The sequence below is a fragment of the Polistes fuscatus genome, unplaced genomic scaffold, assembly GCF_010416935.1.
Source record: "Polistes fuscatus isolate 324 unplaced genomic scaffold, CU_Pfus_HIC Scaffold86, whole genome shotgun sequence".
NCBI lineage: Eukaryota > Metazoa > Arthropoda > Insecta > Hymenoptera > Vespidae > Polistes > Polistes fuscatus.
In genome coordinates this window covers 52,289-78,953 of record NW_025113169.1, presented here as the reverse complement: position 1 = coordinate 78,953, position 26,665 = coordinate 52,289, and the positions used below count along the sequence as shown (strand labels likewise).

The window sequence follows — 26,665 nt, the reverse complement described above, 5'->3', positions numbered from 1 at the left end:
CTCATAAACTCGAAAACTAACAGATTCTAAAATGTTTTAAAACAGTCTTTTAAAAGCTCTTGAAAAGCTCTAAAACATGATAAAAAACTTATGTATTTAAAATACATAGAGTTTCTAAAAACTAATAAGGCAGCTTCAATCATATACTGTAATTACTAAATATCTTAAAAATTTAAAAATGTATTATTATAGCTATTTTAAAGGTACATAAGTGCCCAACAAACATGATGCTAAATATAAGTATTTATTATAGATAAGTTGTAAAAAAAAAGATGAAATTTGTAAACATAACCTACAATAACTCGAAAGCTAACAAATTCTAAAATGTTTCCAAAAAGTTATTTTAAAGCTGTTTAAATGCTCTAAAACCTGATAAAAAACTTATGTATTTAAAATACATAGAGTTTTCTAAAAACTAGGAAGGCAGCTTCAATTATAATGTAATACTTCGAATTCTTACAAATTTTAAAATGTATTAGTATAGCATACATAAAGGTCTATAAGTCCCTAACAACATGATGCTAAACATAAGTATTTAGTATACATAAGTTGTTTTAATAAATAGATGTAATTTGTACACAAAACCTAAAATAACTAGAAAAAAAACAATTTCTAAAATGTTTTAAAACAGTCATTTTAAAGCTCTTGAAATGCTCTAAAACCTGAGAAAAAACTTAAGTATTTAAAATATTTGGTGTATCTAAAAACAAGGTAGGCAGATGTACATGTGACGTCCTAGAAGAGGACAGCCAAGGAGTAAGAACAATATTAGATAATTCTCCGATCTGATACCGACTTTCTTGCTGTCTTCTCGGCAAAGAATAAATGCCCTATTTTAGGTCAGCCTGTAGAGCCAGTACTTTACCCGGGATCTGGGCTAGAAGCGGAACTTAACTCCTTTAATGAGTAAGAGATGACAACTTACCTTGATGTTAATATTGCTCTATGATTTTACGGAATCCTCGGAGTGTGGTCCCCTGTGCTGATTTCCGGAGCTCCATAGTTCCAATTGTGCTAGTGTTGAATTTTGAAGATAGGTACAAGGAATCAGGTGCAAAAGGAGCTTAGTTGTTGGTTCGAAACAATTCCAAAAATTTTAGGTAAAATAACAGTATATTCTTAAGTAAACTTTAACAATAAACAACACAAGGTTATGCACAATATAACACACAATACGAACACAGACAATAGCAAATGTAGAACTTTTATAAACGTAAGATTAAGAAACAATTATCAAAAAACTCGTTTACAAACGTAGCAAACTTAGTAATAGATGTCGAATTCAATAACAGATGTCGAATCTAATAGCAATTGTCAAACTACGAAACAAATATCGAACTTAGTCGACGCAAAAATAGTAGACAAAGGTTCGACGCGAAACACTCGACTTACGGTGTTAGGTCTTACTGATCGACTCACGGTAACAGATATTAAATTGTCAAAATTACTAAGGTTCACGCAATAGACTAATTTATGAAGCGAACTAATCAAGTATTGTAGTAGACTTTTTATGTGTTTTAAGTATAATGGTTGCCGGTAGACTGACGGCGAGGAGTCTCTAAGCTCCCCAAGTCGAGTCCCGTACGGCCGAGTGAGAGGTACCCCCACTCGCGCTAGGTGCTTCCTCCACTACCGACATTTACTAACCCGTGGGAAAGGAATCTGCTGATCTTTTAAGTTTGCACGTGTGAATAAATATTAGTTACAATCAAGCTCTAAACTGCTGTCGTCAGCTGGGAATGGAATTTGCCTCGAAAAATATCATTTATTATCAAGCGCTAATTTCCGGTAGCGACTAAAGTATCAGGTTACTATCAGGCAGAAATTCCCAGAACTGCTCGTGCGCCTTATACTTGAGCCAAGAGATTTCCTTTCATTGCACGTTTGCTTTATTACGACTGTGGGAATTTTATGTTCCAGCTAACATTATTACTTTATAAATGTTATTAACAATTTGTTCTATTATTAATAATAACTGTTAAAATTTATTCTCTATTTTATTTGTAGCAACCATTTAATTAAAGATAAATGCAAATAGCAATTGTTATATTAACCAAATGTTAATAACAAGTGTCGGTAATGTAGGAGTACGAAGTCGGTATTACAGACTTCCACTTATCGACAGACCTGCTTACCGACCCTATTGGTAGGTAAGGTAGGTTTTCACATGAACGACAATTGATCTGTACATTCTAATTTCCATATGCTAACAAAAATGCAAATATCGATGGTCGTTCATGAGAATACTTATTAGATAAAGTTCAAATTATACAATATGTAGAGAAAAACATCGCGTACTGAAATATTAGAATACAAAACAATATAGATAAAAATTTGTTAATGAAGAAAAAGCAAATATTACCGCTAAATATACAGAATTATGACAAAATTCAGATTTACTATAAATACTTAAATTTTCGAAATTAGTTGTCACTATGACGTGACAATTTATTGTTTCGCGTCGAACCTTTGTCTACTATTTCTGCGTCGACTAAGTTGGATATTTGTTTCGTAGTATGACAATTGCTATTAGGTTCGACATCTGTTATTGTATTCGACATCTATTACTAAGTTTGCTACGTTTGTAAACGAGTTTTTCGATAATTGTTTTTTAATCGTTACATTTATAAAAGTTCTACATTTGCTATTGTCTGTGTTCGTATTGTGAGTTATACTGTGCATAACCTTGTGTTGTTTATTGTTAAAGTTTACTTAAGAATATACTGTTATTTTACCTAAAATTTTTGGAATTTTTTGAACCAAGAACTAAGCTCCTTTTCACCTGATTCCTTGTACCTATCTTCAAAATTCAACACTAGCACAATTGGAATTAAGGAGCTCCGGAAATCAGCACAGGGGACCACACTCCGAGGATTCCGTAAAATCATAGAGCAATATTAACATCAAGGTAAGTTGTCATCTCTTACTCATTAAAGGGGTTAGTTCCGCTTCTAGCCCAGATCCCGGGTAAAGTACTGGCTCTACAGGCTGACCCAAAATAGGGCATTTATTCTCTTTGCCGAGAAGACAGCAAGAAAGTCGGTATCGGATCGGAGAATTATCTAAAATTGTTCTTGCTCCTTGGCAGTCCTCTTCTAGGACGTCACAGGAAGGCAAAAACTGGTGGCAGCGGTGGGATAGAAAAAGGGAAGTGAGAGTCTTAACCTAATTTAGCTCGAATCTCATTGTGGGATCATTGCTATAATTCACATATAAAAAGAAAATATTTCATAGTAGTTAAAATGGCAACAGACCGTACACGCGTTAGAACAGATTCTCCCATCTCTGACGGGGCGATGGTGGATTCAATGACGAATTAGCGGAAAAAGAATTATTAATAAGAAAAAGAATGGAAGAAATCATTTTGTTCCAAGAACAGTTAAATAATTTGCAGTTGGAAAGTTATAAAAGACAGGAGGAACTAGACAGGAGAGAGAGCGAGATTGAAAATCAAAGAAAAGAGTTAGCACATAGAGAGCGTAAACTAGAATTAAGGGAAGAAGAAATTCGTAGGTCTATGGGCGAAGATTTTGGCGGCTTTCGAGGATTTGAACGATCGCGAACTCCGGTAGACTCATTTATCACCATATCAAGAACGCCAAATTTGTCGCCATCCAGTTCTCCACGGCCTGTTCCACCGCGTCAAACTATCGTTACTCCTTTGCCAAATAGTAACGATTTGAAAACAGAAAATGAGCGACTAAAGCGTGAATTAGATTTATTGAGGGGAGTAGTTGCTGCATCTCGTCCGCCCTCTCCTCTTCCGCGTAAACGAATGCTTCGGTTAAATTGCGTGAAATTGTGGAAGCGGTACCGAGGTTCGATGGTCACAACATCTCGGTTACTCAGTTTGCGAGAGCTTGTAAAAGAGCTCTTGATTCTTTGCCCGCTTGTTATTCTGCCGAAACAGAAACTTCACTAACCAGGCTGCTTATCTCAAAATTAAACGGACACGCATACGTTGTTGTAGAGGATCTGAAAATAACTAAAGTAGAGCAATTAATAGATCGGCTGAAGGATGCTTTCTTGCCAGCACACGGGACGAATTACTATCGCGGACAACTAGCAACCGAGTTTAAAAAGCCAAAGGAGCACGTTCTTGATTACTTTAGTCGCGTCCGTAGTCTAACTCAGTCAATAATTGATGAGGAATCGAAGCAGGTTGGGCGTTTAGAACGATCTGTTGAGCGCAAAATAGAAGAGGAAGGCCTTGACGCCTTCATTCGCGGTCTTCCGTCAGATTACCGAACTGCATTGCGATTCGAACGGTATACCGATTTTAGTTCAGCCTTAATTTGTTTGCTGCGAATTGACAAACAAATTCAAGAGGACGCAAAAAGAACGGCTTCTCCTACTTATAGGAGCCGTGTCGCGAATATCAGACAAATAAAGGAAATAATAGTCTGTAATCACTGCAAAAAGCAGGGTCATAGGAACAATTGCTGGCTAAAAAGAAAGTCAGGAATTCACCAAGTCCATCAAATTCATCTAATAAATCGGTTAAACGAAGAGAAGGTCATTGTAATTATTGCAAAAATTAGGCCATTGGAAATACGAGTGTCGATCACTAAAATATAATAATGATAAACGAAATAATCAGAACCAGGGAAACGACGGGAAGGGTCCGGCGGCGGACGCACGCCGTTCCCCCTCTCCCAAACCGCGTCCAAGATCTCCGCAACCAAACCGGAACAGTCGCAATCAGGCAAATAGTACGAACCGGTTATAGGGCTCCATGTGTCACTGGTACCTCTCAAGAACTGACTGGCACCGTGACATTGATGATCGACACTGGCGCGGAAATCAATTTGATAAAATCTAACGTATTACGTAAATCGACGGAAACAGACGCTACAGACAGTACGTTAACGGGTATCTCCAAGACAGACATAGCACGCTTGGCACTGCCAAGGTTCGCATATTTGGGGAGGACGTTAAATTCCACTTAGTAGAAGAAATTTCCCTATTCAATCGAATGGTATTTTGGGAACCGAGTTCCTACAATCAAAGTCTGCTACCATTGATTATACTAGTGGATGTCTCAAATTTCGCGAAAAGGTAATTCCGTTTGTCGCAGACGAGAGTATTTGCATTCCTTCGAGAATGTCTCAAATTTGCTACTGCTACGTCGCGAACACTGAAGTAAAAGAGGGATATATCCCTCAGTTACAGCTCCCACCTGGAGTCTATGCAGGTGAAGCTTTAGTTAAAACGAAAACGGGAAAGCATATTTTAAGGTTATAAACACGACTTCGAAACCTGTCTCTTTAGCAATTCAGAGATTGGAATTATTTGATTATAGTCTAGGTACTCTTCCGAATTCTGCACCAAATAACTCCGATCCTTTGTCCGAAATCTGCGATCCCGATCAATCCGAATATTTGCATTATGTACATACCATTTTTGCATCCACCTCCGCTAATGAAACTCCGAAGAGGGGTGATCCGAAATCTGAATCAACCTTACCACCCTCTCGAGTAGAATCCGTAAAATCCCTCCTCCGTCTCGAACATTTGAATACGGAAGAGGCTGAATCTGTTTCAAAATTAATTGCAGCAAACGCTGATATCTTCCATTTGCCAGGCGAACCGCTTGGATGCACCGATATTTTGCAACATAAGATCATTACTAGTGACAATGTTCCGGTGTACACAAACAATATAGATTCCCTCCGGTTCACAAGGAAGAAGTTAGGAAACAGACATCTGAATTGCTGAAAGACGGAATAATTAGGCCATCTCTCTAACCGTACAATTCTCCAATATGGATTGTACCTAAAAAGGCGGATTCCAAAGGAAATCCCAAATGGCGGATGGTGATCGATTATCGGAATTTAAATGAAAAAACAGTAGGAGACGCTTATCCTATACCTAACATAACCGAAATATTAGACCAACTCGGCGCGGCAAGATATTTTTCGACATTTGATTTGAAATCCGGATTTCACCAAATTAAAATGCATCCGGATGACCGAGAAAAGACAGCGTTCTCGACCCCGTACGGTCATTTTGAATTTAGTAGAATGCCATTCGGCTTAAAAAACGCTCCAGCAACTTTTCAACGGTTGATGGATCATGTCTTGACCGGTTTACAGGGCGAGGAAATGTTTGTTTACTTGGATGATGTCGTTCTTTACGCAAGGTCACTTAGCGAGCATGAAGCAAAATTTGATAAGCTCGCGCAAAGACTCCGTAAGGCCAATTTGAGGTTACAACCCGATAAATGTGAATTTTTAAGGCGGGAGGTAATCTATTTGGGACACATCATCGGGGAGAACGGTGTTAAACCTGATCCAAAAAAATTAGACGCTGTCAGAGAATTTCCGCGACCGAAAAATGCTAAATCTGTTCGACAATTTTTGGGACTTGCCGGATATTATAGAAGGTTTATTCCTGCCTTTTCTAAGGTTGCTAAACCATTGACAGATTTATTAAAAAAGGATGTTTTATTTCGCTGGGAAAGTACCCAAGAAAATGCATTTTGCTCGTTAAGGGACTCATTGTGCAAGGAACCGATACTACAGTTTCCAAATTTTAACTTGCCCTTTAACGTAACAACAGATGCATCCGGCTATGCAATTGGTGCCGTCTTGAGTCAAGGTCCTGTCGGGAAGGATCTGCCTGTCTCATACTGCTCGCGAATTTTGAATAAAGCAGAAATAAACTACTCTACAATTGAAAGAGAACTTCTGGCAGTAGTATATGCGACAAATTATTTTAGGCCTTATTTATACGGGCGAGAGTTTACTCTGATAACTGATCACAAACCGCTAGTTTGGCTCAAGTCAATTAAAGATCCGACTTCGAGACTCGTAAAATGGAGTTTGAAGTTAGCTGACTATTCGTTCAAAATTGTGTATAAGCCCGGAATTGCTAATGCTAACGCAGATGCCTTATCCCGAAATCCAGTGGAGACGAGGAGCGTACTCCCTGTATATGCGGACGATTCGGACGACAGCCCTATTAGGTTCAATGTCAGACGCGCATTAACAGAAAACGAAGACTATGACCTCGACGAAACAGCTGACGGGACAGACGATCTCGACGTGACGTTACCCTCGACAGCTGACGCTAAGATAACAGAAACAGACAATGAATACTCTGACGTCGAGAGTGCCAGTGACTCAGCTGACTACGATAAATTGTTTTCTCCGTACACACCGACGAGAGTAGATATGCGTTCAAGAATGATAACGGAAAATATATTCGAGACAAGGGACTCTCTGCATTTAAGGCGAGATAACTTGATAGTATTTACGGATCTTAGCGGTACACCTTGTGACGATGGCGCCAAACTTTTAATAAAGCCAAACGGCTCCCGAAATCAGAACATTTAGTGTTAGCTCGAGCTAGGGTAACTAACATCGGAAAATATAAACTAGTAATAATACCTATAAAGGAACAAGCTGAGAACTCTACAAAATTCGAAACTCTGGTAGAAGCAATTGGCGCTTTACTTTCTGTTACCCGCGAATTGGGACTTAAATCTGTAAGTATTTCTAAGACAAATAATATCGATGGCATCCCATGGTCGCACGTCCAAAGGAAACTTCAAAATACTTTTGAATCTGAAATTTGCAAAATAGTAATTTGTCTTAATGAAATTCTAATCCCAGAACAGGAAAAGCGTGATGACATTCTTGCAGAATGCCACTCTTCGGCTATCGGTGGACATAAGGGTGTAACAAAAACTTATAACAGAATTAGGCAGAAGTATCATTGGCCCAATATGAAAAAGACATACAAGAATACATTAGAAATTGCGAAGGATGTCAATTAAAGAAATTAGTTAGAATAAAGTCTAGGGAACAATGATACTAACCGATACGCCAGGAGCGGCATTCGACAAAATTGCCATGGACATTGTTGGACCACTTCCGGAAACAAAAAAGGGCAATAAATATATTCTCACCATACAGGATTCACTAACAAAATTTTTCGTTGCAGTAGCTCTGAAGACAGCTACATCAGTTGATATTGCGGAAGGCATGGTCCATAATTTTTGTAATATATTCGGAGCGCCACGCTCAATTCTGACTGATCAAGGGAAAAATTTCACAGGCTCCTTACTAAGGGCAATTGCTAAACAGTACCGTTGTAAGCAAATAAAAACCACAGCATTTCACCCACAGTCAAATGGGTCACTTGAGCGTTCGCACATTGTATTAATAGAATACTTAAAACAATTTATTAGTAAGAGAGCGAGTGGGATAATTGGCTCACTCATGCTATGTTCGCATACAATACTAGCACACATGAGGGAACTAGGTTCACACCTCATGAATTGGTATTCGGAAGACAAGCGAATGCTCCCTCGGGAGAGGTGCTTACGAACGTTGCCCTAGAGAATACCTATTTAGAATACTATTTAGATTTAGTTCATAAAATTAGGTCAGCTCAGAAAATAGCAAGAAGGAACCTGGTGGGCGCAAAAATAAAATCCAAATTTTATTATGATCAAAATTCTCGCGGCCAAAAACTTGAGGTCGGAAATAACGTCTATTTGTTGAAACAACCAACTTCTAAGTTTGGAGACCAGTACACTGGCCCCCACCAGATTCTAGAGATTCTACGTAATAATAACATAAAAATTAGTTATAAAAATGGAAGTAGGATTGTCCATCGAGACAAAGTTAAATTAACTAGAAATAAAAATTAGGACAATTCTTGCATAATTATCACATATATAACCTTTGTATGAATCTATTATAAGAAATTTTTGTAAAGACCTGTACATCTGCAACAGAAAGGATGCATTCCGAACTTTGCTGCATCATCATCGGTTACGTCACCATAGCTTCCGCATTGTTGGGTTACGATTGCGGCGGGACAGCTGCGAATATAACATCTGTGTCACTGCTGGAGACGGGGGACTGCAATCTCCCCACCACAACACCCAATAAGACGAAGACGTACATACAGCTGTTGCAGCTGACTGACTACGATACAACACCGGTATACCAGTGTCGGATTGAAGTTGACCGTGTCATTTATTACTGCGGCATGAGCTCGCATATATCAGCTGTTCATAACGGGCGCCGCGTATATCTGATGGACGTGTCTGCCGACGTTTGCAAATCGATTATTAATACCGGTACACTTTCTTTAAATTCGTTCACTCAATTGACTGGACTTCGAGTAAATACGACCGATTTTCGGAGTGTTACATTAGCAGGCTCCATAGCCACCGACGGTAAGTGCCTCGGCACACAATACGCAGATACCGACGGAACATGGGACGGTGTAGTAGTGCAAAGTGTAGTACGAACAAATATAAGAACATATACGGGAACAGTGAGAGTGAAGGATAATGTGATCTCACTACGGGGAAATGTGCGGTGCACCTTTTCGGAAGGAACATGCCTCACGGACGAAAACGGGAGTGCATTTTGGACAATAATTCCTAAATCGGCGTGCAACTTCGAACAATACACAGCTTTATACGAAGGCACAGCAACAAAAATAGTTTCGCCTGTTACCATTTCACTACTGTCAACAATGTATACGGTGACAGAGGGGGATACGACTTTCGCATTAATGGGCAAGGAAGAACACCATCTCTGTGGGTATAGTTTGATCACGACAGAACATCCGAAGCTGTTCATTTTAGAAACACAGCGGGGAAGAACGTTCACATCAAAAGCGAAAATAACACCTAACAATATGGATTTGTTCGCCTACGTGAACTCGAAATTTGTGTATGTTGAAAGGCATCATCGTGACCAGTTGGAAGCTCTATACCACAGTGTACTACAACAAAGATGTAATCTGGAACAGCAAGTAATCAGAAATGCGTTAGCCTTGGCCGCGATCCTTCCTGATGTCTTTGCGTATACAGTAATGAAAAAACCAGGATACATGGCAGTGATAGGCGGTGAAGTTGCACATATTATCAAATGCACACCGGTTCCTGTAAAGGTTAGACACGCGGGAGAATGTTATCGTGAACTCCCAGTGACATATCAAAACACCAGCATGTTCCTTAAACCAAAATCCAGAATTTTGGTAAGTAAGGGCACCGAAGAATCCTGCAGCGCACTACTACCACAAGAATATCTGGTTGAAGGTGTTTGGTACCAGTTGCTGCCAAAGCCAACTTACGTAAAGGATCCGCAAATTTTGGAACCAGACACGGAAGTGTTGTGGAATATACCGACGCGGGATCCTTGGCAACCAGTGGTATTTACACACAGGCGGATCTGGACAATCTTAGGGACCACGTAATGTTCCCTATAGAACAGCCCTCTATACTGAACAATATTGCCAGGGGGGCAACCGGTCAAAAGGTGCAAACAGAAACATTAAATTTTATGAACTTTGTGAGTAAGAACGAATTTAACAAATTTGCGGAAAGTGTTACCTCGAAATGTGGAACGGACTTTTGAAATTCGGGTCAGTCAGTGCGGCAATACTAGGAGTAATATTTATATTTAAAATAAAATTGGTCGTTGATTCCATCTTGCGTGGTTACGCCCTACACACGGTATATGGGTGGAGCATCCATCTATTGGGTGCTATTTGGGGCTCAATAACGGGCCTACTTCTCCAGTTAAAGAACAGTAAGGATCGCCGGGCTGCATCAACCGAAACCGAACTCCGTGAAATCACCACGGAGCAGTCCGAAACAGTAAACAGTTTAGCCGATAGCAATCAACCAACTACGGCTACAAGCAGCTCGCAAACCGAGAATCACCCGGTAAGCAATTGCGGTTTTATGCGGACGACGAAATCCTTCAGAAATTTCGCTCTTTACGAAGCAGTAGAAAATGAATTCCTACGTGCTTCTCTTAAAGGGGGGAGGTGTCACGTCATAGTGACAACTCATTTCGGAAATTCAAGTATTTTAGTAATCTGAACTTTGTCTAATTCTATATATTTAGCGTTAATATTTGCTTTTTCTTCATTAACAAATTTGTATCTATATTGTTTTGTATTCTAATATTTTAGTACGCGATGTTTTTCTCTACATATTGTATAATTTGCACTTTTATCTAATAAGTACTCTCATGAACGACCATCGATATTTGCATTTTTGTTAGCATATGGAAATTAGAATACAGATCAAGTGTCGTTCATGTGAAAACCTACCTTACCTACCAATAGGGTCGGTAAGCAGGTCTGTCGATAAGTGGAAGTCTGTAATACCTACTTCGTGCTCCTACATTACCGACACTTGTTATTAACATATGGTTAATATAACAATTGCTATTTGCATTTATCTTAATTAAATGGTTGCTACAATAACATTGTTATATATTTTGTTGTTCTTTTAATTGAGAGTAAAATTTACCAGTTATTATTAATTAATAGAACAAATAGGTAATAACATTTATATAAAGTAATAATGTTAGCTGGAACATAAAATTCCCACAGTCGTAATAAAGCACACGTGCAATGAAAGGAAATCTCTTGGCTCAAGTATAAGGCGAACGTGCAGTTCTGGGAATTTCTGCCTGATAGTAACCTGATACTTTAGTCGCTACCGGGAATAGCGCTTCATAGTAAATGATATTTTTTCGAGGCAAATTCCATTCCCAGCTGACGACACAGTTTAGAGCTTGATTGTAACTAATATTTATTCACACGTGCAAACTTAAAAGATCAGCAGATTCCTTTCCCACGGGTTGGTAAAAGTCGGTAGTGGAGGAGCACCTAGCGCGAGTGGGGGTACCTCCCACTCGGCCGTACGGGACTCGACGTGGGGAGCATAGAGACTCCTCGCCGTCAGTCTACCGGCAACCACTATACTTAAAACACATAAAAAGTCTACTACAATACTTTGATTAGTTCGCTTCATAAATTAGTCTATTGCGTGAACCTTAGTAATTTTGAAGGTTTTTACAATTTAATATCTGTTATCGTGAGTCGATCAGTAAGACCTAACACCGTAAGTCGAGTGTTTCGCGTCGAACCTTTGTCTACTATTTCTGCGTCGACTAAGTTCGATATTTGTTTCGTAGTATGACAATTGCTATAGGTTCGACATCTGTTATTGAATTCGACATCTATTACTAAGTTTGCTACGTTTGTAAACGAGTTTTTCGATAATTGTTTTTAATCTTTACATTTATAAAATTCTACATTTGCTATTGTCTGTGTTCGTATTGTGAGTTATACTGTGCATAACCCTGTGTTGTTTATTGTTAAAGTTTACTTAAGAATATACTGTTATTTTACTTAAAATTTCTGGAATTGTTTCGAACTAACAACTAAGCTCCTTTTGCACCTGATTCCTTGTACCTATCTTCAAAATTCAACACTAGCACAATTGGAATAAGGAGCTCCGGAAATCAGCACAGGGGACCACACTCCGAGGATTCCGTAAAATCATAGAGCAATATTAACATCAATGTAAGTTGTCATCTCTTACTCATTAAAGGGGTTAAGTTCCGCTTCTAGCCCAGATCCCAGGTAAAGTACTAGCTCTACAAGCTGACCCAAATAGGGCATTTATTCTCTTTGCCGAGAAGACAGTGTGACGTCCCAGATAGGGTTGTCAAAAAGGAGTAAGAAACAATTTTTAATTTTCCTTTTTCCCGGTCAATCTTTTCCAGAATTTACTAGGTTAGGAAGAGTGCCCTGTTTTGAGTCAATCCGTGGAGCCGGACTTTACTCGGGATCTGGGCAAAAGGATCTTTTATCCCAAAATAAGTAAAATCTTTTACTTACCTTGGGGCTGCTGCTCGATAGGTGTTAAAGATGGTTGATAGATGTTGATTCCGTCAGTGATTTGGATTGACTTCCCTGATAATAATAGAGGATTTTGGCTAACAGGATTTTAATTCCAATTCACAATACACAATATTAGGTAAAAAAAAATATATACTAAACAACAGTTGATATTAAAAATTATACACTGAGTTTACACAACTTATGTTCGCAATATTAGAAAGAAAACGACGTGTCACAGAGCAAACGTAACTTAACGCAGTATATCAAAGATGCGAGAACGTAACCTTATATAATAGTTGTACAAAAATATTCAAGATTTATATCTTAAAAGAAGAGTTGATGTTTTATAAGTATAAGGTTTGTCGATAGACTAAAGAAAAAGAAACTATAAAAAGAAGAAATTATATCGAGTAAGAACTATAAATGAGCAAGTAACTATTATAAGTGAACCATAATGAGCAAGAAACTATAATAAAATGAACCATGCGCATAAATCTTTTCCCACTTTTATACTTTCTCTCCTATATTTAAATATCGTAGTTAGCTACAGATCACGTGATCGCCGTGCGATCACACGATCACGCAAACACGCGCTTTTCATTCTTGGATCAAGTGATCAGCGTGTTCTCTTTTATTTTCTTATATTTGACCTAAATATATATATGTGTTATATATGTTACAATGAAGGTTGAGAGCACTTACGCGATCCGCGCGCGATCACGTTTTCTTCATGCTTGGATCACGTGATCGACGTGTTTACGACTACGTACGCAAAAGGAATAGATCACGTAATCCGCGTGTTTATTAATAGACAAAGAAAAGGGAATGGATCACGTGATCGGAGTGTTCTCTTTTAATTTCTTTATTAATCTTCAAATATATATATATATATTATTAATATTATTACAATATATAATATATATATAATAATATAAATATAAATAATTAAATTATTAATTATATTAAATTAAAATATAATATAATTTCATATAAATACATTATATATTATATATAAATATATATATATATATAAATATGTGTTACGATAAGAGTTGAGAACACTTACATATCGCGTAAAGTCGTCGTTAAGACGTTATACATGGTTGTTTACGAACGACTATTTCTAAACTCTTACTTTATTAAATTTTATTTTTATACTATTATTAGCATATATATAATACTAAATATATATATATATATATATATATATATATAGATATGTATGTGGGAAGGGAAATTAGAAAAAGGGGCTATGAATTAAGATATGAATATTCGAGAACGATCATTGCTAATATATCCGTATTTCATGGAAAAACAAAGTTGTTTGTCAGTTAGGAAGGGATAGAAAAAATTTAAGAAGAAACGTTAGGATAGGAATATTGGGGAACTATCGTTTGCTAAATATATACGCCTTTAGGAAGCAAACAGCTATTATTGTATCAGATTAATTTGTATTCACATTAAAACATTCAATTCAACTTTATATTGGAATCCTACATGTATATATATTAATTATATTTATTATATATTATTATTCTTTCTTAATATTAAAACGATGGTCACTCATGGAAATGCCTATAAAGTTAACAAATCGGGTAAACGTCGTCACTAGGACGTGACAGCTCAAAACATGTCGAAAATCGATGATTTTTCATCTTTCCGAAGAGTTCGTGACAATGTGTACAAAGAAATCGGCCCTTTTTTTCGTTCGCGAAAACTATATTCAGTGTTATGAACCGCAATATTCTTGGAAAATCTTTCGAAATAAAGGCTGAAAAGAGCATACAGAGGACTATTCTATAGTCTGAGAGCACTTATAGATCAGGAAGCTTGCTAGAAAATATTTTCGATAAAATACAAAAAAATTCTCAGGCTGCGAAAAAAAAGTACCCTAAAACTCAAAAAAATTTCACTCCCAAAATCGCAACGATCATTTTTCGGCGAAAAAACATCGAATTCTACTCGAAAAATGCTAAAAACATGTCAAAAATCGAAGATTTTTTATCTTTTCGAAGAGTTCGTGACAATGTGTACAAAGAAATCGGCCCTTTTTTCGTTTGCAAAAACTATATTCAGTGTTATGAACCGCAATAATTTTGGAAAATCTTTCGAAATAAAGGCTGAATAGAGCATACAGAGGACTATTCTATAGTCTGAGAGCACTTATAGATCAGGAAGCTTGCTAGAAAATATTTCGATAAAATACGAAAAAATTCTCAGGCTGCGAAAAAAAAGTACCTTAAAACTCGAAAAAATTTACTCCCACAATCGCAACGATCACTTTTTGGCGAAAAAACATCGAATTCTACGCGAAAAATGCTCAAAACATGTCGAAAATTGAAGATTTTTCATCTTTCCGGAAAGTTCGTGACAATGTGTACAAAGAAATCGGTCCTTTTTTTCGTTCGCGAAAACTATATTCAGTGTTAAGAACCGCAATATTCTTGGAAAATCTTTCGAAATAAAGGCTGAAAAGAGCATACAGAGGACTATTCTATAGTCTGAGAGCACTTATAGATCAGGAAGCTTGCTAGAAAATATTTTCGATAAAATACGAAAAAATTCTCAGGCTGCGAAAAAAAAGTACCTTAAAACTCGAAAAAATTTTACTCCCAAAATCGCAACGATCATTTTTTGGCGAAAAAACATCGAATTCTACGCGAAAAATGCTCAAAACATGTCGAAAATTGAAGATTTTTCATCTTTCCGGAAAGTTCGTGACAATGTGTACAAAGAAATCGGTCCTTTTTTTCGTTCGCGAAAACTATATTCAGTGTTAAGAACCGCAATATTCTTGGAAAATCTTTCGAAATAAGGCTGAAAAGAGCATACAGAGGAAAATTCTATAGTCTAAGAGCACTTATAGATCGGGAAGCTTGCTAGAAAATATTTTCGATAAAATACGAAAAAATTCTCTGGCTGTGAAAAAAAAGTACCCTAAAACTCGAAAAAATTACACTCCCAAAATCGCAACGATCATTTTCGGCGAAAAAACATCGAATTTTACGCGAAAAATGCTCAAAACATGTCGAAAATCGATGATTTTTCATCTTTCCGAAGAGTTCGTGACAATGTGTACAAAGAAATCGGCCCTTTTTTCGTTCGCGAAAACTATATTCAGTGTTATGAACCGCAATATTTTTGGAAAATCTTTCGAAATAAAGGCTGAATAGAGCATACAGAGGACTATTCTATAGTCTGAGAGCACTTATAGATCAGGAAGATTGCTAGAAAATATTTTCGATAAAATACGAAAAAATTCTCAGGCTGCGAAAAAAAAGTACCCTAAAACTCGAAAAATTTCACTTCCACAATCGCAACGATCATTTTTCGGCGAAAAAACATCGAATTTTACGCGAAAAATGCTCAAAACATGTCGAAAATCGATGATTTTTCATCTTTCCGAAGAGTTCGTGACAATGTGTACAAAGAAATCGGCCCTTTTTTCGTTCGCGAAAACTATATTCAGTGTTATGAACCGCAATATTCTTAGAAAATCTTTCGAAATAAAGGCTGAAAAGAGCATACAGAGGACTATTCTATAGTCTGAGAGCACTTATAGATCGGGAAGCTTGCTAGAAAATATTTTCGATAAAATACGAAAAAATTCTCAGGCTGCGAAAAAAAAGTACCCTAAAACTCGAAAAAATTTCACTCCAAAAATCGCAACGATCATTTTTTGGCGAAAAAACATCGAATTCTACGCGAAAAATGCTCAAAACATGTCAAAAATTGAAGATTTTTCATCTTTCCGAAGAGTTCGTGACAATGTGTACAAAGAAATCGGCCCTTTTTTTCGTTCGCGAAAACTATATTCAGTGTTATGAACCGCAATATTCTTGGAAAATCATTTGTCACGTCCTAGTGACGATTCAATATACCAAAACGTACTACCCAATGATTGTGATTTGCCCTTCCGTCATACATACGAAAATTTTTGAAATTTTATCACTTATATATTTTTACTTGTACAAATTACACATACACATAGTTACGATACGATTATTAAAATAATTTACCTTTGTATAACATATAACCGTATAATAATTTGCATTATATTCGCTGTAAATTCTATTTTGTATTAAATACTCTTACGAACGACAATCGATAAATAATTATTTTTGACAACATACGGTAATAGTAGAACATATGTCAATTGTCGTTCATAGAAAAACCTGCCTTACCGACAACTTAGGTCGGTAGACGGATCTTTCGATAAGTGGAAGTCGGGAATACCGACTTCGTGCTCCTACATTACCGACACTTATTATTTAATACTTGGATAATATAATGGTTACTACTAGCATTTAATTTTATCTAAACGATTGCTGCAAATAATATTTTTTATATATTTCATTTTTCTTCTAACTGAGAATAAATTCCAATTATTATTAATAACTAATAAAACAAATAGTTAATAAAATTTATATAAAGCAATAATGCTAGCCAGTACATAAATATTAACCGTCGTAATGAAGGAACACGTGCAATGAAAGGAAACCTTTTATCTCAAGTATAAGGCGCACGTGCAGTAACTTGACACCTTCATATCTTAGGGCACACATGCAGTGAGCTCAAGTAAAGCGCACGTGCAGTTCGGAGAATTCTCGCTTGATAGCAACTCATATCTTATCAATGTAATATAACACCTCTATCCCTTCGGGGAATTAACGCTTGATAGTAACTTATACCTATGTCAACATAATATAACGCCTTTATTCCTTCGGAGAATTCACGCTTGATAGTAATTAATACTTCCTCGCTTCTGAGAATAGTAATCGTCATGCACATTCTTCTCCAAGAGTGGGGTTTCGTAGAAGAAAAGTCGGTAGTGGAGGAAGCACATAGCGCAAGTGGGGGTATCCCCCACTCAGCCGTACGGGACTCGACGTGGGGAGCTTAGAGACTCCTCTCCGGCAGTCTACCGGCAACCTCTATACTCTTAACACTTAAATCTTAATTACCTCTGTTAATTATTATATACTTATACATTTGTGCTTGAAAGTCTCTCTTCCAACGCAACTACTTCTTATACAAGACGAGTCTTTTTCAAGATAGTCTTTCATATACGTTAACGAAGCTTAACATAAGAGCAGTCTTTCTCAAGACACTCTTTTTTATACGTTACAACTTAATTAACCTGGAAGACAGACTTTCTCATTATTATAAATTATTAACAAGATAAGTTAATAATTTATCTTATTTACAATTTCGCTTGATTATACCAATTTTATATAAGAGTTCGTACACGTCGCGCATTTATAACCGTTTATTACAACTTGCGTACAGTAACGCACTTTAACACGCTACGTTCATAATCCGTGTTACTATTGTAATATTCCGTGTGACAGTTACTACGAGTGACCAGAATTGTGTAACTAATTGTGCAACTCTTGCTTATTTTTAATCTTTAAAGAATATACTTTAATTTTACCTGTTAATCAAGTGATAATCATTTAATAACATAACCTTCCTACACCGAAATCCTGTGACCACTCAATCAACTCAATAAACCCAAAGGAGCTTGGGCCCGTGGATTATCGGCATTTGGCACAAATCGTTTTTTCTAGAGGACGTATTCATCTATTTCAAGGGTAAGTACCCCTTATCCATCATAATCTTACAAGTTATTACCTCCTATTGGCTTCCCTAAGATCATCTAGCCCAGATCCCGAGTAAAGTCCGGCTCCACGGATTGACTCAAAATAGGGCACTCTTCTTAACCGAGTAAATTCTGAAAAAGATTGACCGGGAAAAGGAAGATTAAAATTTGTTCTTACTCCTCTTGACAACCCCATCTGGGACGTCACAGGAAGTAAAACTGGTGGCAGCGGTGGGATTGCCAAAGCGGGGAACTTTGCTTGTTTGCTTTATTAATTAACTTCACAATAATTATACTTAAAAATGGAACCTGAACAGGGACGTGTCAGATCTGACTCACAATTATCCCTCGAAGACTTAGCAGGTATTGAAGGAGGGATTATGGAAAAAGAGTTTATATTAAATAAAAAAATGGACGAAATCGTACAATATCAAGAAAAACTTTTTAGGATGCAGATCGATTTAAGCAAACAGCATGAAGAACTAAGATCTCAAAGAAAAGAGATGGAGTTAAGGGCTCGCCAACTCGAACTTAGGGGGAATGAATTACAGGGATCCTTAGGTGCGGACGTTGGTGGGTTTCGTGGGTACAAAAGGGTACCAACGCCGGTAGATCCGTACGTCACACTCTCCCGAACACCTAACGTATCACGACCAGACTCTCCACACCCATCCGCGAGACAAAATTTAAATTCAACCAGGGTAGAACCTAATAACGACCAACAAGCAGAAATCGATTATTTAAGACGCGAATTGGAATCTTTAAGGAGAGTTAATCAGAATTCTCCACCTCTACCCGCAACACGAACGGTGAATACATCCTTAAAATTACGGGAAATAGCAGAAGCTGTACCAAAATTCGACGGCGATAATATTCCAGTTTCGAAATTCATAAGAGCCTGTAGAAGGGCATTAGATTCTCTTCCGTCCGACTATACTGACGAGACAGAGACATCATTAACCAGTTTGATCGTATCTAAATTAAGCGGACACGCGTACATAGTTGTAGAAGGTCTTAAGTTTACAAGAGTCGTACAATTAATTGAAATACTTAAAGACGCATTCTCGCCTACACATAGTTCCAATTATTTTAGGGGACAACTTGCTACAGAATTTAAAAGATCGGAAGAACACGTCCTAGATTATTTTAGTCGAATTAGGGAGTTAACTCAATCAATAATGAAGAAGAAGCGAAACAAGTCGGTCGTCTTGAAAGGAGAGTGGAAAAAGAATCGAAGAAGAAGGCCTCGACGCCTTCATTCGCGGGCTACCAGACAATTATCGTACCGCGATACGCTTCGAGAAGCTTACAGATTTCCGTGCAGCTTTGATGAGTGTTTTAAAAATCGACAGGCAATTTAAAGACGATGCAAAAAGAAATGCCTCACCTACATCTAGAAATCGGGTGGCTAATATACGACAAATTAAAGAAAACATAGTCTGCGAGCATTGTCACAGGCCGGGTCATAAAAAAGATGACTGTTTTAAAAAGGCGGTATGTAACTACTGTCAAAGGCAAGGACACACGGAAGAAGATGTATAAAAAAAGACAGGATAATTCAAATAAGTCGGGTCGTACCTCCCCAAATCGTCCTACATCCCAAACAAAGACGGGATACAAAAGTCCAAAGAAATGTTCTTATTGTAAAAACTTAGGACACGTAATATTTGATTGCCGGAAATTAAAATATCAATTAGACAAACGGAATCCGGGAAACGGGGTGAGGGAGCGACGGACGACGCTCGTCGTTCCCCGACACCGAAACAGCGTCCACGGAGCCCGAGTCCGAAAGCGGGACCGTCTCAATCAAGCAAGTAAGGTATAACCCAAGGTGGGAATCCCCTTGTGTCACGGGGTCTCACCACGACTGACTGGACATGTGACACTTATGATTGACACTGGCGCCGAAATAAATTGCTTAAGAAAAATTGTATTGAACCTTTGACAGAAATTGACAAGACGGACATATTACAATTGACAGGAATAACTCTTGAGAAACAGAGTACATTGGGTACTTCAGTTATTCGCATATTCGGGGAAGACGTTTTATTTCACGTAGTCGACGAGAACTTCCCCATTCATTTCGACGGTATCTTGGAGATGGATTTCTTAGGATCCAGATCCGCTATTATCGACAATACCCTCGGATGTTTAAATTTTAAGAATATGTCAGTACCCTTTTTGAAAAATGAAAGTATTTGCATTCCGTCACGTTCGTCCAAAATACCTACTGCTACGTTAAAAATACGGAAATTTAGAAGGTTACATGCCCCGCTTACAGCTTCCAGCTGGTATTTACGCTGGCGAAGCTTTAATTAAAAATAATAACGGTAAAGGATTTTTCAAATTTCAAACACTACGTCGGAACCATATATGTTTGAAATCCCGTGTTTAGAACTTTCGGATTTTAAAGAAGATACCCTTCTAAATTCAGGATCAAATATCGTAATGAAACTGACAATCCTGACACGTCCGAGGTCCTATCCTTTATCCATACTATTTTTACCGAAAAGAATGGAGAAGAGATTCCCAAGTTAAATACTCTTGAGGCCAAACCTTCCCTTACTTCCTCTCGAGCCGAATCTGTCAAGGCTCTTCTTCGCCTCGATCACTTGAATTTAGAAGAGGCACGGTCTGTTTGCAAATTAATAAAAGAGAATGCAGACATTTTCTATTTACCGGGCGAACCACTTGGATGTACTGACCTATTGATGCACAAAATCATTACGAGCGACAATGCTCCCGTTCATACCAAACAGTACAGATTTCCTCCGGTCCACAAAGAAGAAGTAAAAAGACATTTCGGAATTACTTAAGGACGGTATAATTAGGCCTTCTCTTTCGCCATATAACTCTCCAGTATGGATCGTACCAAAAAAATCGGATTAAAAGGTAATGCCAAATGGCGAATGGTAATAGATTATCGTAATTTAAACGAGAAGACCATTGGGGACGCCTACCCAATTCCAAACATAACCGAAATCTTAGATCAGCTCGGAGCAGCTAAATATTTTTCTATCTTCGATTTAAAATCAGGTTTTCATCAAATCAAAATGCATCCAGATGACCGCGATAAGACAGCTTTTTCAACGCCACACGGTCACTTTGAATTTAATAGGATGCCATTTGGCCTTAAAAACGCACCTGCAACTTTCCAAAGGTTAATGGACCATGTTCTTACGGGATTGCAGGGTGAGGAAATGTTCGTCTATTTGGATGACGTGGTCATTTATTCTAGATCGCTCTCTGAACACGAGGTAAAATTTCGTAAGCTCGCGCGACGGCTACGTAAAGCCAATTTAAAACTACAGGCCGACAAATGCGAATTCTTAAGACGGGAAGTAACTTATCTAGGTCACGTAATAAGTGGAGACGGCGTAAAGCCGGATCCAAAGAAAGTAATAGCAGTAAAAGAATTTCTCGACCAAGAAACGTAAAGTCAATCAGACAATTCTTGGGTCTTGCTGGCTATTATAGGAGATTCATACCAGCTTTTTCCAAATTATCAAAACACTTTCGGATTTATTAAAAAAGGACGTTCCATTTGAATGGGGACGAACTCAAGAAAATAGTTTTTGTTTATTGCGCGACACCCTTTGCAAGGAACCAATTTTGGTTTTTCCAAATTTCGAATTACCTTTTAATGTTACCACCGATGCATCCGGTTACGCAATCGGTGCAGTCTTAAGCCAGGGTCCAATCGGCAAAGATTTACCAATTTCTTACTGTTCTCGTACTTTAAATAAAGCAGAAATTAATTATTCAACCATAGAGCGGGAACTGCTAGCCATAGTTTACGCAGTGAATTATTTTCGCCCTTATCTATATGGTAGAGAATTCACATTGGTAACCGACCATCGACCTTTAGTATGGCTTAAATCGGTCAAAGACCCTACTTCACGGCTCGTAAAGTGGAGTCTCAAATTAGCAGACTATAACTACAAAATTGTCTACCGACCTGGTTCCTCTAATGCAAACGCGGACGCTCTTTCGAGAAATCCCTCGGAAGTTAGCAAGGTGCTACCCGTAGGTGCGAATAACTCTAGCAACCGCCGGGTGCGATTCGAAACCGGGGACAGTCCGACCGATAACGAAGACAGTGACCTTGACAGCATCATGGACGATACAGACGTTCTCAATGAAACAGCTGACGGAATAAACGACCTAACGGAGTCACCATGTACTTTAAATGATACTACAGAGACGGAAGACACAAGTTCTGACGCGGGGAGTACAAGTGATTACAGTATCCTTTATTCTCCACCGCAAGCACGCGTTGATACTCACACGCGAATGCTCACGTCAAATGTAAGTATAACTAGAGATCCGATAACCTTACGAAGAGATAATTTAGTAATTTTCACTGATCTGGAAGGCACGCCGTGTGACGCGGGTGCGGAACTTCTTAGTGAATCGAATCTTCTACCCAAATTTTCAGACTTAACTTTAGCGCGTGCTAAAGTTACTAAAATTAACAAATTTTACTTAATCACTATCCCAATAAAGGAACATTGTACAAATAGTGTCGAATACAAAATATTGGTAGAAGCATTAGGATCTCTACTCTCCGTCACACACGAGTTAGGTCTCACGTCAGTCAGCATAGCAAAAACCGTATATATTGACAACATACCATGGCAACAAATTCAACGAAAATTATGTAATACATTCGACAACGAATCTTGTAAAATTACAATTTGTACCGGAAAAGTAACAACCCCTCCACCAGAAAAGCGGGAGGGAATACTTGTCGAATGCCACTCCTCACCTATCGGTGGACATAAAGGAGTCACCAAAACTTATGCCAGACTTCGCGAAAAGTATTTTTGGAAGAACATGAAACAAGATGTTCAGGAATTTGTAAAAACTTGCGAAAATTGCCAAATTAAAAAACTAACCAGAGTAAAATCAAAAGAACCAATGATTATCACCGATACACCGGGGGCTGCATTCGACAAGGTAGCCATGGATATAGTTGGTCCACTTCCAGAGACCACGTTAGGCAACAAATACATTCTAACCATCCAGGATTTACTAACAAAATATCTTATCGTTATTCCACTCAAATCAACGACATCAGTAGATATCGCTGAGGGGATGGTCAATAACCTTTGTAATATATTCGGTGCTCCAAAATGTATCCTAACCGATCAGGGAACGAACTTTACAAGTTCTTTATTGAAAGCCATCGCAAAACAATACAAATGTAAACATATTACGACCACCGCATTTCATCCACAGTCAAACGGATCCTTAGAAAGATCACATATTGTTTTAACAGAATACCTGAAACATTTATAAACAAAAACCGCGAGTGGGATCAATGGCTTACGCATGCTACATTTTCTTATAATACCAGCGTTCATGAGGGAACAAGATTCACCCCTCATGAACTGGTTTTCGGTAAACAGGCGAACGTTCCCTCCGAAAACGAATTAATTAACGATAGGTTAGAGGATACATATCTACGATATTATTTAAATCTTGTAAAGAAAATTAGAGCATCTCAGATTATTGCAAGACAAAATTTGGTAGGAGCAAAAGTAAAGTCAAAAATATATTACGATCGAAACGCTCAAGGCCAGAATCTTACAGTTGGTCAAAATATTTATCTTTTGAAACAACCAACCACCAAACTTGGTAATCAATACTCTGGCCCCCACCAAATTTTAGAAGTGCTTCCGAAAAATAATATCAGAATTAGTTATAAGAATGGAAGTAGAATAGTCCATAAAGATAAGGTTAAAATTTGTAAGAAATAAGCATACTTCTTTCCAAACATTAGTTAATAACATTTATTTAAATTTATTAAGAAAATGTTCGCCAAAATCGCCATCGTCGTGGCCGCACTTATCTGCACAACAGCCGCTTTACTTGGATACGACTGCGGAGGAGCAGCCGCCAACATAACCACCGTCTCGCTCCTGGGTGCAGGAGATTGCAATCTCCCAACAATAACGCCGACCAAGACAACCACCTATGTGCAACTGTTACAATTAAAAGACTATAGTGAGACAACAGTTTTCCAATGTCGAATAGAAATAGATCGAACAATCTTTTATTGCGGTATGAGTTCGCACATCTCAGCTGTCCATGGTGGTCGTCGAGTATACCTACTCGATGTATCATCAGATGTGTGCAAATCTATGATAAATACCGGAACTTTCGCTCTAAACTCTTTTACGCAAGTTAGTGGCCTTAAAGTTAATACCACCGATTACCGCAGTATCACTCTAGCTGGTTCCATAGGAACCGATGGCAGATGCCTCGGTACTCAATACTCTGATACCGATGGTACATGGGATAGTGTTGTTGTACAGGGTACTATGCGTGCAAATCTCAGAACTTACACCGGCTCCATTAAAATAAAAGAAAACATCATTTCTCTAAAGGGTCGCGTCAGTTGCACCTTTTCCGAAGGTTCCTGCCTCACCGATGAAACGGGTCCGCCTTTTGGACGGTTTTTCCATCTACATCGTGCAATTTCGACCAATATACAGCATTATACGAAGGTCTGGCAACAAAGATCACATCAGTAACGGAAGGTAAACACTCAACTACTATGTACACCGTTACAGAGGGAGAAACGGTATTTGCATTAATTGGGAAAGACGAGTATCACCTGTGCGGGTACCATAATTACGACCGAACATCCAAAATTGTTCGTTTTGGAAACCCAGAAAGGAAAAACGTTCACAACAAAGGCAACAATAACACCCAATAACATCGATATATTTGCCTATGTAAATTCTAAATTTGTGTACGTGGAAAAACATTATCGCAACAACTAGAAAAACTCTATACAAGTGTACTCCTACAGCGATGCAATTTGGAAAGACAGGTCATCGAAAATGCACTTGCCTTGGCATACGTTCTTCCCGATGTCTTCGCCAGCACCATCATGAAGAAGCCTGGATTCTTAGCGGTTGTCGGAGGTGAGGTAGCACATATCGTCAAATGTATCCCAGTACCCGTAAAAATTAGGCACACGGAAGGATGTTACCGAGAACTACCTGTGCTGCACCAAAATTCCAGCATGTTTTTAAAACCAAGGTCCAGGATTTTAGTAAGCGGAGGCACGCAGGAGCCCTGCAACCCCCTTCTACCTCAAGAATTTTGTAGAAGGAACGTGGTACCAACTCTTGCCAAAACCCACTTTTACCAGAGAACCACACCTGTTAACACCGGAGGTGGAAATGAAGTGGAAATACACCGACGCGGGTTCTCTCGCCACGAGCGGAATCTATTCACAAAAAGACCTGGATAACTTGCGTGACCACCTGATGTTCCCAATCGAGCAGCCATCAATAATAAATAATTTTGCTAGAGGAGCAGCTGGCCACGAAATACAAGGAAATAAGTTGGACATTGTCAATCTAGTGAGTGAAAGTGGATTGGAAAAACTAACGGAAAACATCGCTTCACGTATGTGGACGGGTCTCTTAAAGTTCGGTTCGGTTAGTGCGGCTATCCTAGGAATAATTGTGATTCTCAAATTTATAAAACTTGTAATCGACTCAGTGCTGCGTGGGTTATGCTTTGCATACGGTGTATGGGTGGAGTCTGCACCTTCTTGGCGCTATTTGGGGGTCATTAACAAACCATTATTGCACCTGAAAAACAGAAATGAGCGCCAAAGTCCACCAGTAGACGTAAAAGAAATAGAATTAAGGGAAATCGTATCGGAACAACGGGAAGTTCAAATCACAAGCGACTCGCCACCTCAAACTCGGGTAAGCATGTACGTTTTAATTTAAAAGACGATCTCCCAATAGTTCTGATCCTTTACGAAGCACCAGAAAATAGTTTCTTGGTTGCTTCTTCTTTAAGGGGGGAGGTGTCACGTCCTAGTGACGATTCAATATACCAAACGTACCATCCAATGATTGTGATTTGTCCTTCCGTCACATATACGAAAATTTTTGAAATTTATCACTTTATATATTTTACTTGTACAAATTACACATACACATAGTTACGATACGATTATTTAAATAATTTACCTTGTATAACATATAACCGTATAATAATTTACATTATATTCACTATAAATCCTATTTTGTATTAGGCACTCTTATGAAACGACCATCGACAATTATCATTTTTAACAGTAATAATAAAATTTATGTCAATTGTCGTTCATACGAAACCTGCTTACCGACACTTATTATTTAACACTCAGATAATATAACAATTTACTACCAGCATTTGTCACGTCCTAGTGACGATTTAATATGCCAAATCGTACCATTCAATGATTGTGATTTGTCCTTCCGTCATATATACGAAAATTTTTGAAATTTTATCACTTATATATTTTTACTTGTACAAATTACACATACACATAGTTACGATACGATTATTAAAATATTTACCTTTGTTATACATATAA

The 26,665-nt window shown here is 38.0% G+C and overlaps 1 protein-coding gene across 1 annotated transcript; it reads left to right on the top strand.

Annotated features, from left to right (window-relative positions):
- Positions 1-2,791: 2,791 nt before the first annotated feature.
- On the top strand, positions 2,792-10,223 carry LOC122525259. Its single transcript, XM_043647934.1, has 2 exons — positions 2,792-2,908; positions 8,746-10,223. Exon 2 carries the CDS (start codon positions 8,751-8,753, stop codon positions 10,221-10,223), a length of 1,473 nt encoding a protein of 490 aa, XP_043503869.1. The 5' UTR covers positions 2,792-2,908; positions 8,746-8,750.
- The last annotated feature ends 16,442 nt before the right edge of the window (positions 10,224-26,665 follow it).

What these genes read in the sequence shown, in the direction of transcription:
- LOC122525259 (XM_043647934.1), top strand. Translation starts at nt 8,751, where the DNA reads ATGCATTCCGAACTTTGCTGCATCATCATCGGTTACGTCACCATAGCT.